General features: G+C 43.9%; 1 protein-coding gene across 4 annotated transcripts in view; it reads left to right on the top strand.

The window, feature by feature from the left end:
- Positions 1 to 14,811, top strand: part of myo (growth/differentiation factor myoglianin) — a 380,702-nt gene that overhangs the window by 235,057 nt on the left and 130,834 nt on the right. For all 4 annotated transcript variants that reach the window (XM_070087896.1, XM_070087887.1, XM_070087878.1 and 1 more), the window contains exon 2: positions 2,575 to 2,774. In XM_070087896.1, the coding sequence (XP_069943997.1) occupies positions 2,575 to 2,774 (200 nt within the window). The remainder of the gene's footprint in view (positions 1 to 2,574; positions 2,775 to 14,811) is intronic.

Here is a 14,811-nt window from a genome sequence, read left to right as displayed (position 1 = left end):
TGGAACATAAGAAAGAAAGAACACTGCAACAGGCCTACTGACCCATGCGAAGCAGGTCAATGCCACCCCCAGCCTTGAACAATGACCACCTAGTCAGGTCACTTCCACTTAAGGAAGGAGCATGGCACTAGACCTGTTAGCCCAAGCTAGTCAGGTCCAACTCACATCCACCCACATCCACTCATGTATTTATCCAACCTATCTTTAAAACTACACAAGGTCTTAGCTTCTATGACAGTACTCGGGAGTTTGTTCCACTCATCCACAACTCTATTACCAAACCAGTGCTTTCCTATGTCCTTCCTGAATCTGATTTCTTCCAACTTGAAACCATTGCTGCGAGTCCTTTCTTGGCTGGATATTTTCAGCACGCTGTTTACATCCCCTTTATTTATTCCTGTTTTCCATTTATACACCTCAATCATATCCCCCCCTAATTCTACGCCTTTCTAGAGAGTGCAGATTCAGGGCCCTCATAGGGAAGATTTCTGATACATGGGATCAACTTTGTCATCCTCCTCTGTACGTTTTCCAGTGCATTTATATCCATTCTGTAATATGGTGACCAGAACTGTGCAGCATAATCTAAATGAGGCCTAACCAAGGATTTATAGAATTGAAGAACAACCTGAGGACTTCTATTATTTATACTTCTTGATATGAAGCCAAGGATTCTGTTAGCTTTATTGCGAACACTTATGTACTGTTGTCTTGGTTTCAGATTACTGCTAACCAGAACTCCTAAATCCTTTTCGCAATCAGTAGTATTAAGATCTACACTATTCAGCTTATAAATGGCATGGTTATTGTCCTGTCCAACATTTAGCACTTTGCATTTGTCTATATTAAACTGCATCTGCCACTTCTCCGACCACTGCATCAGTCTACTCAGATCATCCTGGAGTGCACTAATGTCCTCAATAGAATGAATTGGACGGCCTGTTTTGGTGTCATCAGCAAATTTGCTTATGTCGCTATTTATTCCCTCATCTATATCGTTTATGTAAATCGTGAACAACAAGGGGTCCAACACTGACCCCTGTGGAACACCCCTTGTGACGTGCCCCCATGCTGATTTATCCCCAGTTGTGCCGACTCTTTGCTGCCTATTCGTCAACCATGCCTCTACCCAGGAAAAAATTTTTCCTCCTATTCCGTGTGCCTTAAGGTTCATCAAAAGTCTGTGATGTGGAACTCTATCGAAAGCCATACTGAAGTCCATATACACAATATCATAATCATTACCATGATCTACCTCCTCAAACACCTTAGCGATAAAAGTTAGTAAATTCTTAAGACAGGAACGCCCCTTTGTAAAATCGTGTTGAGATTCATTTATCAGTTTATGCATATCAAGATGGCTACAAACTGCCTCGGCGATTATTGATTCTATAAATTTTCCCACTATGGAGGTAAGGCTTATTGGTCTATAGTTCGAAGCCAAGGACCTGTCACTTGCCTTGTAAATAGGTATTATATTTGCCATTTTCCACTTATCAGGCACTATGCCAGTTTGCAGTGATATGTTAAAAAGATTAGCCAAAGGTTTGCAAAGTTCCTCTTTACATTCCTTTAAAACCCTTGCAAACAATTCATCAGGACCTGGGGATTTGTTAGGTTTTAATTTTTCTATTTGTCAAAGGACCATGTCACTAGTTACTGCAACGTGCATAGTTTATTATCATAATGTACACTTGGAAAATCTTAGAAGGGATAGTCCCGAATCTGCACACAGAAATCAAAAGACTTGGCAGGCGATGCAAAATACCCCCAATGAAAAGTAGGGGCGCCACTGGTACACTAAGAGAAAACACCATAAGTGTCCGGAGCCCAAGACTATTCAACAGCCTCCCACCAGCCATAAGGAGAACTAACAATAGCCCCCCGGCTGCATTCAAGAGGGAGCTGGAGAGATAAAGTCAGTGCCGGAACATACGTTAGACTACGTACGGCCAGCAGTAACAGCCTGGCTGACTAGGCCCTGATCCACCGGGAGGCCTGGTTGTGGACCGGGCCGCGGGGGCGTTGATCCCCGGAATACCCTCCAGGTAGGCTCCAGGTAGCAGGTAGGACCTAGGACTGACAATTGTGGAGCCCCTCTAGTCACATGCGCCCACTCTGACACCTCGGTATGTAGCATCACTCGTTTCCTTCCTGTTTGGTATTCCCTGATCCAGTGCAGTACTTTTCCTGCTATTCCTACCTGCTCCAGTCTCTTGTGTGTGGTACTGTGTCGAAAGCCTTACAGTCCAAGTAGATGCAGTCTACCCCTCTCTCTCTCTCTCTCTCTCTCTCTCTCTCTCTCTCTCTCTCTCTCTCTCTCTCTCTCTCTCGTGTGTGTGTGTGTATTTGTTTGTTTGCTTGTTTGTTTGTTTGTGTTTTTTTTGTGTGTGTATGTTTGTGTGTGAAACATAAATGTATATACTGTGCAACGTTGTTTAATAATAATAATAATAATAATAATAATAATAATAATAATAATAATAATAATAATAATAATAGTAATAATAATGCGAGTGACAATTTAGAGAAGACGACCCAACTACAACTATTACCTTGCATCTCACTTTGCAGCGCCGCCTGAATTACGCATCCCAGAGGAGATGGACGTGTTGTACTTTAAACTGAACCACGAGCAGCTAGGCAACAGAGTGATGCGAGCCATCCTGCACGTCTGGCTCAAACCAATGCACTCGGAGCTTGACCGCTCTGTGCCCGTCACCGTCTACAAGGTGTTAAGACCCAACGAGCAAGGAGAAAACGTCAAGATCAATGTAAGTTTAACTCCCTTTGGCCAGCCTCATCAAGGTCAACCTTGGCCAGTCTCGTCAAGGTCAATCTTGGCCAGCCCTTGACCTCAGGTCTCAATTGTCATTGAACGACGTATGTTCTTTTTTGGGTATTTTTTTTTATGTCGGCATATCGTGCATTTTTCCTGATTTGATAACGCTCACTTTTATTGCAATTATGTTCTGTCTTCATTGTGCACGTTTCCTTAAGTACCCTTGTATGTGTGTGTGTGTGTGTGTGTGTGTGTGTGTGTGTGTGTGTGTGTGTGTGTGTGTGTGTGTGTGTGTGTGTGTGTGTGTGTGTGTGTATGTATGTGTGTGTGTGTGTGTGTGTGTGTGTGTGTGTGTGTGTGTGTGTGGTGTGTGTATGTGTGAGTGTGTGTGTGTGTGTGTGTGTGTAGTAGTAGTAGCAGTCAAAGGCATTTGTCAATAAACACTTGGCCTGTTCACTGATTTCTACTGGGTCCTCTCTTTCCCTGCTCCATGAGCTTTATCAAACCTCGTCTTAAAACTATGTATGGTTCCCGCCTCCACTACGTCACTTTCTAGGTTATTCCACTGCCTGACAACTCTATGACTGAAGAAATACTTCGTAACACCCCTTTGACTCATCTGAGTCTTCAACTTCCAATTGTGACCTCTTGTTTCTGTGTCCCATCTCTGGAACATCCTGTCTTTGTCCACCTTGTTTATTCCGCGCAGTATTTTATGCCGTTATCATGTCTCCCCTGACCCTCCTGTCCTCCATTATTGTCAGGCCAATTTCCCTTAACCTTTCTTCGTAGGACAATCCCCTTTGCTCTGGAACTAGTCTTGTTGAAAACCTTTGCACTTTCTCTAATTTCTTGACGTGCTTGACCAGGTGTGGATTCCAAATTGGTGCTGCATACTCCAGTATGGGCCTGACGTAAATGGTGTACAGAGTCTTTAACGATTCCTTACTGAGGTATCGGAACGCTATCCTTAGGTTTGCCAGACTCCCGTACGCTGCATCAGGTATCTGATTGATGTGCGCCTCAGATGTGGTCGGTATTATACTCACCCCAAGATCTTTTTCTTTGAATGAGATTTGCAGTCTTTAGCCACCTAGACTGTACTGTGTCTGCGGTCTTCTTTGCCCTTCCCCTATCTTCATGATTTTGCACTTGGCAGGGTTAAATTCAAGGAGCCAGTTGCTGGACCAGACTTGTAGCCTGTCCAGGTCTCTTTCTAGTCCTACCTGATCCTCGACCGGTTTGATTCTCCTCATTAACTTCACATCATCTGCAAACAAGGGCACTTCTGGGTCTATCCCTTCCGTTATGTCATTCACGTATACCAAAAACAGTACAGCTCCTAGGACTGACCCCTGTGGAACCCCGCTTGCCACAGGCGCCCACTCTGACACCTCGACAAGTACCATGACTTTTTGTTGCCTCCCTGTCAGGCATTCTCTGATCCATTGCAGCGCCTTTCCTGTTATGTGTGCCTGATCCTTTAGCTTTTGCAGTAACCTCTTGTGAGGAACTGTGTGGAAGGCCTTCTTGTATTCCAAGAAAGTGGAGTCTATCCACCCCTCTCTCTTGTCTTACTTCTGTCACCTTGTAATAAAACTCCAGTAGATTTGTGACACAGGATTTTCCTTCCTTGAAACCGTGCTGGTTGTCGATTATACACTTGTTTCTTTCCAGTTGGTCCACCACTCTCCTCCTGATGATCTTCTCCATGACTTTGCATACTATACACGTTAGTGACACAGGTCTGAAGTTTAATGCCGCATCTCTGTCTCCTTTTTTAAAAATTGGGACTACATATCCATCTTCCATATCTCAGGGAGTTGCCCAATTTCAATGGATGTGTTGAAGATCTTTGTTAGTGGCATACACAGCATCTCTGCTCTCTCTCTAGGGGCCCACTGAGAGATGTTGTCTGATCCCACCGCCTTTGAGGTATCAAGTTCACATAGCAGCTTCTTCACCCTCTCCTCGGTTATGTGTACCTCATCCAGCACTTTTTGGTGAACCTCCCTGTTCTGATTTCCTGGAGTCCTACCGGTTTCCATTGTAAATACTTCTTTAAATCTCGTGTTGAGCTCCTCACATACCTCTCGGTCGTTTCTTGAGAACTCCCCATCATCCTTCCTCAGTCTGATCACCTGGTCCTTGACTGTTGTTTTCCTCCTGATGTGGCTATACAACAGCTTCGGGTCAGACTTGACTTTCGATGCTATGTCATTTTCGTATTGTCGCTGAGCCTCCCTTCTTATCTGTGCATATTCGTTTCTGGCTCTTCGGTTATTCTCTTTATTTTCCTGAGTCCTTTGTCTTCTGTACCTTTTCTATTCTCTAGTACACCTAGTTTTTGTCTCCCTACACCTTTGGGTGAACCAAGGACTCGTTCTGATCTTCCCATTATTTCTGTTTCCTTTGGAAGCAAACCTCTCCTCTGCCTCCTTGCTTTTTGTTGTCACATAGTCCATCATTTCTTTTACTGGTTTTCCTGCCAGTTCTATCTCCCACTGAACGTCTTGCAGGAAGTTCCTCATGCCTGTGTAGTCTCCCCTTTTTTAGTTTGGTTTTCCCCATCCTATTCCTGCTACTATCTCTACTTGTAGCTCGGCTATGTAGTCAAAGCACAGAACCACATGATCACTAGCTCCTAAGGGCCTTTCATACATGGTATCCTCGATGTCCGAACTACTCAAGGTGAATACAAGGTCCAGTCTTGCTAGATCACCCTTACCTCTCTCTCTGGTAGTGTCTCTAACATGTTGAAGCATGAGGTTTTCCAGTACCACATCCATCACCTTGGCTCTCCATGTTTTGGGACCCTCATGGGGCTCCAGATTTACCTAGCCAATCTCCTTGTGATTGAAATCACCCATAATTAGTAACTTTGCTTCCTCCATGTGAGCTCTTCTGGCCACCTCGGCTAGTGTGTCGACCATTGCTCTGTTGCACTCATCGTATTCTTCTCTTGGTCTCCTGCACTTCTGTGGCGGGTTGTAAATTACTGTAATTACCACCTTATGGCCGTCAGGCTGGATTGTTCCTGCTAAGTAGTCTCTTTCGCCCATGCCATCCATTCCTTCCATTTTCTCAAATCCCCACTGGTTTAGTTAGCAGTGCAACTCCTCCTCCCCCTCTCCTCCCTCTATCTTTCCTGAGGATTTGATATCCGGGTGGAAAGATTGCATCTGTTATCATCATGGTGAGTTTTATTTCTGCGAGTACTATAATGTCTGGGGATGTCTCCTTGATTCTTTCATGCCACTCCTCACACTTATTTGTTATTCCATCTGCATTTGTATATCACACCTTCAACATCTTTTCTAAAACTGTGGTCTGGGGGGTACGTTGGGGTTGGGGAAGTGGGAGACCTGATAAGGAACTATGGGTAGTTGCTGTGGGGGTGGAATTTGTAATGAGGTGGGTGGGGGCATTGGATATGGCGTGTGTGCTTTGGGTTAGAATGTTTGGTTGCATTGGGGTTGTCCTGGTTGGGGGACTTCTGTAGGTGGTTGTGAGGGAGGCTGTATTTGATCTTCCTCCTGAGTCTGGGTTCTCCTGTCCATCTCTATCTTCACATCTCTTTCCTCCTTTTGTCTTTGTACCATCTTTCTCAGTTTCTGCCTTTCTTCTTGTGTTCTGTCGTGGTCGAGATACACCTTCCGGTATGCCAGCATGTTTCTTAGTCTTGCTTTCTCCTGCAGGATCCTGTTCCGAGTCGATTCTGCCTTGAAAGTCACTTTCAGTGGCCGGGTTCTTCTTGCAAACCCCTCTATTCTCCAAAAATTTGTAAGCTTGGTCATGTCATCTTCTTCTATTGCTTTTATGATGCTTTCGATCGCATTTTTATCCCATTGTCTTCTTGCTTCGTAAGTTTCACCTTCGACTTCCTGGAGCCCATATCCCTATGTATCCACTGATTCCATTTAGTTTCCTCCATTGCAGCTTTCCTTTCTTCAGTTTCTTCACTATATATTGTTCTTGGGCCCAGTGGCCTGTCATGTTCCTTTCTCAGCTTTCCCTGGGCTCTGCTGTGGTCTGTTAGGGCTTCCACATATAGCTTAGCTCTTTCATTTTCTACAGTCCCCACGATTGTTCCTGATGTGATTCTCTCTTTTTCTCGGATTCCTCAATGGTCTGATAGGGCTTCTGCATGCAGTTTCACTCCTTCGTTCCCTACAGTCCCCTTGTTTGTGACTGAGAGCAGTCTGTGTGTGTGTGTGTGTGTGTGTGTGTGTGTGTGTGTGTGTGTGTGTGTGTGTGTGTGTACTCACCTAATTGTGGTTGCAGGGGTCGAGACTCAGCTCCTGGCCCCTCCTCTTCACTGATTGCTACTAGGTCCTCTCTCTCTCTGCTTCCTGAGCTTTATTATACCTCTTCTTAAAACTATGTATGGTTCCTGCCTCCACTACTTCACTTGCTAGGCTATTCCACTTCCTGACGACTCTATGACTGAAGAAATACTTCCTAACGTCCCTGTGACTCGTATAAGTTTTCAGCTTCCAGTTGTGACCCCTTGTTCCTGTGTCCCCTCTCTGGAACATCCTATCTCTGTCCACCTTGTCTATTCCCCTCAGTATCTTGTATGTCCTTATCATGTCTTCCCTGACCCTTCTGTCCTCTAGTGTCGTCAGTCCGATTTCCCTCAACCTTTCCTCGTACGACATTCCACTGAGCTCTGGGACTAGCCTTGTTGCAAACCTTTGTACTTTCTCTAACTTCTTGAGGTGCTTAACCAGGTGTGGGTTCCAGACTGGTGCTGCATACTCCAGTATGGGCCTAACATACACAGTGTACAGTGTCTTGAACGATTCCTTATTAAGGTATCGGAACGCTATTCTCATTTTTGCCAGGCGCCCATATGCTGCAGCAGTTATTTGGTTGATGTGTGCCTCCGGTGACGTGCTCGGTGTTATGGTCACCCCGAGGTCTTTCTCCCTGAGTGAGGTCTGTAGTCTTTGTCCACCTAGCCTATACTCTGTCTGCGGTCTTCTTTGCACCTCCCCAATCTTCATGACTTTGCATTTTGCAGGATTGAATTCGAGAAGCCAGTTTCTGGACCACATGTCCAGCCTGTCCAGGTCTCTTTGCAGTCCTGCCTCATCCTCATCCGATTTAATTCTTCGCATCAACTTCACATCATCTGCGAATAGGGACACTTCAGAGTCTATTCCTTCCATCATGTCGTTCGCATATATCAAAAATAGCACTGGTCCTAGAACTAACCCCTGTGGGACCCCGCTCGTCACAGGCGCCCACTGATACCTCTTCACGTACCATGACTCGTTGCTGCCTCCCTGTCAGTTATTCCCTGATCCATTGCAGTGCCCTCCCTGTTATATGCGCCTGATTCTCCAGCTTCTGCACTAATCTCTTGTGAGGAACTGTGTCAAAGACCTTCCTGCAGTCTAGGAAAACGCAATCAACCCACCCCTCTCTCTCGTGTCTTACTTCTGTTACCTTGTAATAAAACTCCAGGAGGTTTGTAATACAAGATTTCCCTTCCATGGGCCCATGCTGGTTTTCATTTATAATCTTGTTCCGTTCCAGATGTTCGACCACTCTCCTCCTGATAATCTTCTCCATGACTTTGCACACAATACATGTCAGAGACACCGGTCTGTATTTTAGCACCTCCTTTCTGTTTCCGTTCTTAAATATGGGGACTACATTTGCTGTCTTCCATTTCTCAGGTAGTTGCCCAGTTTCAAGGGATGTGTTGAAGATTGTGGTTAGAGGCACGCACAGCATCTCTGCTCCTTCTCTAAGGACCCATGGGGAGATGTCCGGTCCCATCGCTTTTGAGGTATCAAGGTCACTTAGCAGCTTCTTCGCCTCCTCCTCGGTTGTTCGTATGTCATCCAACACTTATAGGTATATTCCCTATTGATGTTCCCTTCTGTGCTGTCTTCCCACAGCCCTTCCTGTCTCTACTGTAAAAACTTCCTTAAATCTCCTGTTTAGCTCCTCACATACCTCCTGATCATTTCTTGTGAGTTCTCCACCTTCTGTCCTTAATCTGATCACCTGGTCTTTGACTGTTGTCTTCCTCCTGATGTGGCTATACAACAGTTTCGGGTCAGTCTTGATTTTCGATGGTATATCATTTTCATACTGTCGCTGGGCCTCCCTCCTTACCTGTGCGTACTCGTTCCTGGCTCTGCGACTGATCTCCCTATTTTCGTGTGTTCTCTACCATCTGTACTTTTTCCATTCTCTATTGCACTTTGTTTTTGCCTCCTTACACCGTCGGGTAAACCAGGGGCTCGTTCTGGTCTTCCCGTTGTTTCTGTTGCCCTTGGGAATAAACCTTTCCACTGCCTCCTTGCATTTTGTTGTTACATATTCCATCATTTCGTTTACTGGCTTTCCTGCCAGTTCTCTGTCCCACGGGACCTCCTGCAGGAAGTTCCTCAACCCTATGTAGTCCCCTCTTTTATAGTTAGGCTTTTCCCATTCAACTCCTGTTACTCTCTCCACTTGCAGCTCTACTATATATTCAAAGCACAGAACCACGTGGTCGCTAGCTCCTAGGGGACTCTCATACGTGATGTCCTCAATGTCTGAACTGCCCAGGGTGAACACAAGGTCCAATCTTGCTGGTTCATCCTTCCTTCTCACTCTGGTAGTGTCCTTAACATGTTGGTGCATGTTGGGCCTGATGTACACGTTGTACAGTGTCTTGAATGACTCCTTGTTCAGGTGTCGAAATGCTATTCTTAGGTTTGCCAGGCGCCCATATGCTGCAGCAGTTATTTGGTTGATGTGTACCTCAAGAGATGTGCCCTGTATAATATTCACCCCATGATGGTTTTCCTCGAGTGAGGTTTGCAGCCTTTAACCCCCTAACCTCTATTCCCTCTGCGCTCTACTTTGATCCTCCCCAATCTTCATTACTTTGCACTTGGTGAGGTTAAACTCCAGGAGCCAATTCTTGGACCAGGCTTACAGCCTGTCCAGATCCCTTTGTAGTCCTGCCTGATCCTCATCCGCTTGAAATCTCCGCATTAGCTTCACATCGTCTACAATCAGGGACACCTCTGAATCTATGCCTTCTGTCATGTCCTTCACATATTCCAGAAACAGCACCGGCCCTAGGATTGACCCTTGTGGAACCTGTCTCGTTACATGCGCCCACTCTGACACCTTGTCACCAGTGCCAGATTTAGCTACAGGCTTGGCAGGCTGAAGCGTAGGGTTTCAAATTCTAGGAGGCCTTCAAACCAAGGTGTATAATATATTTTGACACTGTCATAGGCCTTTCTTACACATGCTGTCATAATGCACTGTAGTCTCTAAACAACCCTTCAGTAATGTTTCTTGCACTTTATTTCGGAATAATACTGTTTTAAGCCAATAACTCGACAGTAGCACTGATTTTGTCCTTCCAGGAAAACAGTAAGAATCATAAGTTGACTGAGGCCTTCAGTCATTTGTACACTCATATTAATTAGAAGGGTGTTACCAGGCTTAAAACTAACAATCTTTTGCAGAAATTGGAAGAACTGGAATTTGTGTTTATGATGCATTTTTGGACCCGTGTGGTAAGTCATTTTCACAAAGTCAGCAAAGCCATTCAGAAATCAGAACTGTTACTGAGAAGATGTGCAACTTTGAACACTTCATTTCAGGATTTTTTAAGTAAAATTAGAGAAGATTTTCATGAGCTTGAGCAACAAGCAAATGCCACTATGTCAAAAGTTAACTACAGAAGTGTCACTGGGAGACAAAGAGTAAGGAAACGGAAGAGTGTGCACCGGGTCCTGATGCTTAGATGAACTCTCTTCAAGAAATAAGTTTAGGATAAAATTCTTTATTCCTATACTAGATGAACTTGAAGCCAATTTAAGAAGAAAAGCTACTGTGTACAGTGATGTTGTGCAAGGTGTTGAACTGTTGATGACAGTATACCCAGAAGATGTTGTCCTGAAACTTACTGATGAACTTTTGCACTTTCACTTGTATGTGAGACAAAGTCATAGGCCTATAGAAGAGCAGTCACAGTCTCATACAGACCTTTATCAAATTATATACAAGGAAAAAATTCAGATGGCCTTCCCTAATGTATAAACAATCTTGCGGCTCTTTATTAGCTTAATGGTCACTAACTTCTCGGGAGAGAGGTCTTTTTCAGGCCTCAAAAGAATTAAAGAAGAATTAAGAGCCACAGTGTCTCAAGAGAGGTTGTCCCACTGAACATTCTTTGCACTGAAAGTGACAAACTTAAACAAATTATGGAACTTATGGATGGTTTTGTTATGAGGAAGGCAAGGAAAAGTTTTTTAGTTTTAACATATTTGATGACTGTAGTTTATTTATTTCTCAATATGTATTTTAAAAGAATATGTGTATTTTAAAGAATATAACAGTAAACATTCAATTTAATTTTCCTAAAAATTCCTGCTTATTCCACAATATGTTTACAAAGTTCGATTATTACCGAAAGTTTTCACAGTGTTGATTATAAAATTTATGCCTTTTTTCAGTCATTACGTTCATCATTCTTGGCGTCGCTGAATTTTGTTTAAAATACTCTTCCATCTTCCTCTAGTCGTGAAGGTGAAAGATTTTGAGGGGCCTCACGACCGGGATAGCCTATACCCTAGGGCCTCTCCCTCTAAATCCGGCACTGCTCGTCACGTACCACACTAGGTGTTTCCTTCCAGTCAAGTATTCTCTGATCCATTACAGTGCCTTTCCTGTTATTCTTACCTGTTCCTTAAGCTTCTGCACTAATCTCTTGTGCAGAACTGTGTCAAAAGCCTTCTTACAGCCCAAGAAAATACAGTCTACCCACCCTCCTCTCTTTCTCTCTTGTTTTAATTCTGTCGGTCGTAAAACTCCAGTAGGTTAATGGCACAGGATTTCCCTTCTCCGAAACTGTGTTGGTTATCGCGGATAAGCCTTTCTAGATGCTCCCCAGCTTTTCTCCTGAAAAGCTTCTCCATGACTTTTCATACTATACATATCAGTGACACTGGTCTGTAGTTTATGCTGCTTGTGTCTCTTAAAAATTGGGACCACTAAGCAGAGATAAGCGATTAATGGCTCCTGTAGCGGGAGCTGTCTCGGTCAGTTTGGTGCACCATAGTTGCTTCAACCTTTAATTTGGTATGAACAATGTCACGAAGCTGTGCAGCAGTGAGTTCGTTGATATTCTATGCCAATGGAACGAACAATTCGCCAGCAACGCTATAGAGATAGTTTGGGAAGATTTAGCAGAGTATATTCAGACACCAACCGCCTCACCCGTGTTGGTGGCATAACCCACTATAAAATGCTGTTTGCAATGCATGCAACAAGCAGCAATAGCACAGTATGAATTGCAGGATACACACAATAGCAAGACTGACAGGTAATACAAAAGGTGACAGCAATGCAGTCTGAAAGATACCAAGACCAGCTCTAGCTCCACCTCTTAGACAGAGCTCCCATATTACAAACACAGGTAATGAACGGCCTGAGACCTAGTCGTAATGAGAATTAGAGCAAACAAACTCAGCAGTAGACTATAATGTATATTTTTTTCTTCACCCACTATATACAGATATGAATGCTATGTACAATATATACAGATAGAATAATAATGTGCACACTAGGGTGACAGAAGGCAAAGCAGAAGCCAGAGACAGTACACCGTAGTCAACCAGCAGATAGGCAAGTCTGCCAATGCTTATCACAAGTGAACCACATTGCTTCAGCTTTGGCGGACTTGCCTGTGATTGGTCAATGAACCAAGGTACTGATTTAATGATGGGTACCCTATCGATCGTTAAACCCTTAGCACCCGGTTCGCTGGTTGGAAGGCAGCCTATATGGGAGTGTGACATACACCTAGTAAATTGTAACATTCTCTTTGCATGCCACATAACGTATAGGTCAGGTAAATTTTATTATTGGTGTTAGTATTTTGAGAGAAATGTTGTCATGACCTAAATTATCTAAATTATTTCCTTTTATATAATGTTCACATGTAATATTTTTCCTCTTCATAAGGAACCTGGATAAGGTGTCTGCCAATATGTTGCTCTCTCCTTATTCTAATGTTATACAACATCAAATTGCTAAACATATAAAACCAATTGTACATAGCATACATTTTTTTATTTTTCATACTGTCAGTAAAAGTGAGTGGGTTATGATTTGAGTACAATATAATTATATGAGGAAACACACCTAAGTGCACTTTCACAATGTTCAAGAGTTAGTATCAAGGCGAACACCTCCTCTATGTAGAGTTCTGTAATTTTTCTGATGCTTCTTCTGCTTGGCAGAACGACAGCATAACTGATGCTGTCGGATCTGGTAGGAATTGATGCATCAGCATCAATTCCTACCACATCAGCATCTACCTGTACAACGAAAGGTGAATTAAACTGTGGTTCTGCAGTGCTGAAGCCATGAGAAGCCAACATTTCAAATACACGAAAACTTTCCAGCAAGTCTCATCTTAAACAAACTTACTCTTGGGAATTGTTTGCGAAGTTAAAGAATGAGCTACATGAGAGAAGAAAATCAGGCAAAAACGTTTATAAAACATGGCAACGACTAAAAACCACATGTCAACTTTTCTATTAGTAAACACCTCAATGTTATTTATTGCTTCTGCCTTTGCTGTGGTAAAGAACACTTTTCATTGACTAACAACGACCCAGAATATTTTTTTTCATGCCCAATTTAACTATCTGCTAATTTGATTATCAAGTTGTCCTGAGACAGTGTTTTGAACAAAGCTTCCAAAAGCCCCCCCCCCCCACACACACACACACATACACACACACACATACACACACACACACACATACACACACATGACCTAAGTAACAAATTTTTGGAGAATTGGGTGATTTACAAGCGGAAGGAAACGACTTGTCAAAGTAATTTTCAAGGACGAATCAGCTCGAACCAGGATGCTGCAGGAGAAAGCACGACTGAGGGACAAACCAGAGTACAAGAGAGAGTACTTCGATCGAGACAGAACACATGAAGAAAGGGTGATACTGAAAGAGAGGGTACAAAGACAAAAGGAGAAACGAGAGGCAATGATGAACATGAGCAGGACCCAGACCAAGGTGGAAGGGCAAACACACCCCCAGAAACACCCGCAAAAGGACTCCAACCATGACAATCCCAACGCAAGTGAACAATCTAAACCAAAACCCACACACTATTCCCTCTGCCTCCACCCCCCACATCACAAACCTCACCCCTACAGCAGCCCCCTATAGGCACTCTGCCTCCACCCACCTCATCACAAACCCCACCCACACCACAACTCCCCATAGGCCCCCTCCAAGGCTCCCACTTCCCCAACCCCAAAATTCTCCCAGGACCACAGTGATAGAAAAGAAGCTGAGGGTTTGGTACTAGGACGCGGATGGAATAACGAATAAATATGAGGTGTGGCACGAAAGAGTCAATGAGAAATTCCCAGACATCATAGCAGTCACAGAAATGAAACTCACTGAGACAATAACAGATACAATCTTCCCACCAGGATATCAGGAGTAGAGGGGGAGGGGGAGTTTCACTGCTGATAAAAAACGATGGGGCTTTGAGGAAATGGAAGGCATGGACGAGATTGGAGAAAGGGACTACATTGTAGGTACAATTCAGACTGGGGAACATAAGGTAGTCATTGCAATGATGTATAACCCACTACAGAACTGCAGGAAGCCAAGAGAGGAATACAAAGAGATCAACAGAGCGATGGTGGACACATTGGCTGAGGTGGCAAGAAGAGCTCACTCGAGCAGAGCAAAGTCACTGGTTATTGGCGATTTTAATCACAGGGACATCGATTGGGAAAACCTGGAGCCACATAGGGGTCCCAAAACATGGAGAGCCAAGATGATGAATGTGGTACTGGAAAACATCATGCATCAACATGTCAGAGACACTACCACAGAGAGAGGGGAGGATGAACCAGCAAGACTGGACCTTGTGTTCACCCTGAGCAGTTCAGATATTGAGGACATCACATATGAGAGGCCCCTTGGAGCTTGTGATCATGTGGTTCAAAGTTTTGATTATAT

Source organism: Cherax quadricarinatus, chromosome 2 (assembly GCF_038502225.1).
Source record: "Cherax quadricarinatus isolate ZL_2023a chromosome 2, ASM3850222v1, whole genome shotgun sequence".
Classification (NCBI taxonomy): Eukaryota; Metazoa; Arthropoda; class Malacostraca; order Decapoda; family Parastacidae; genus Cherax; species Cherax quadricarinatus.
Note: the sequence above shows the minus strand (reverse complement) of the source record. Positions and strands in the feature narration are given on the sequence as shown.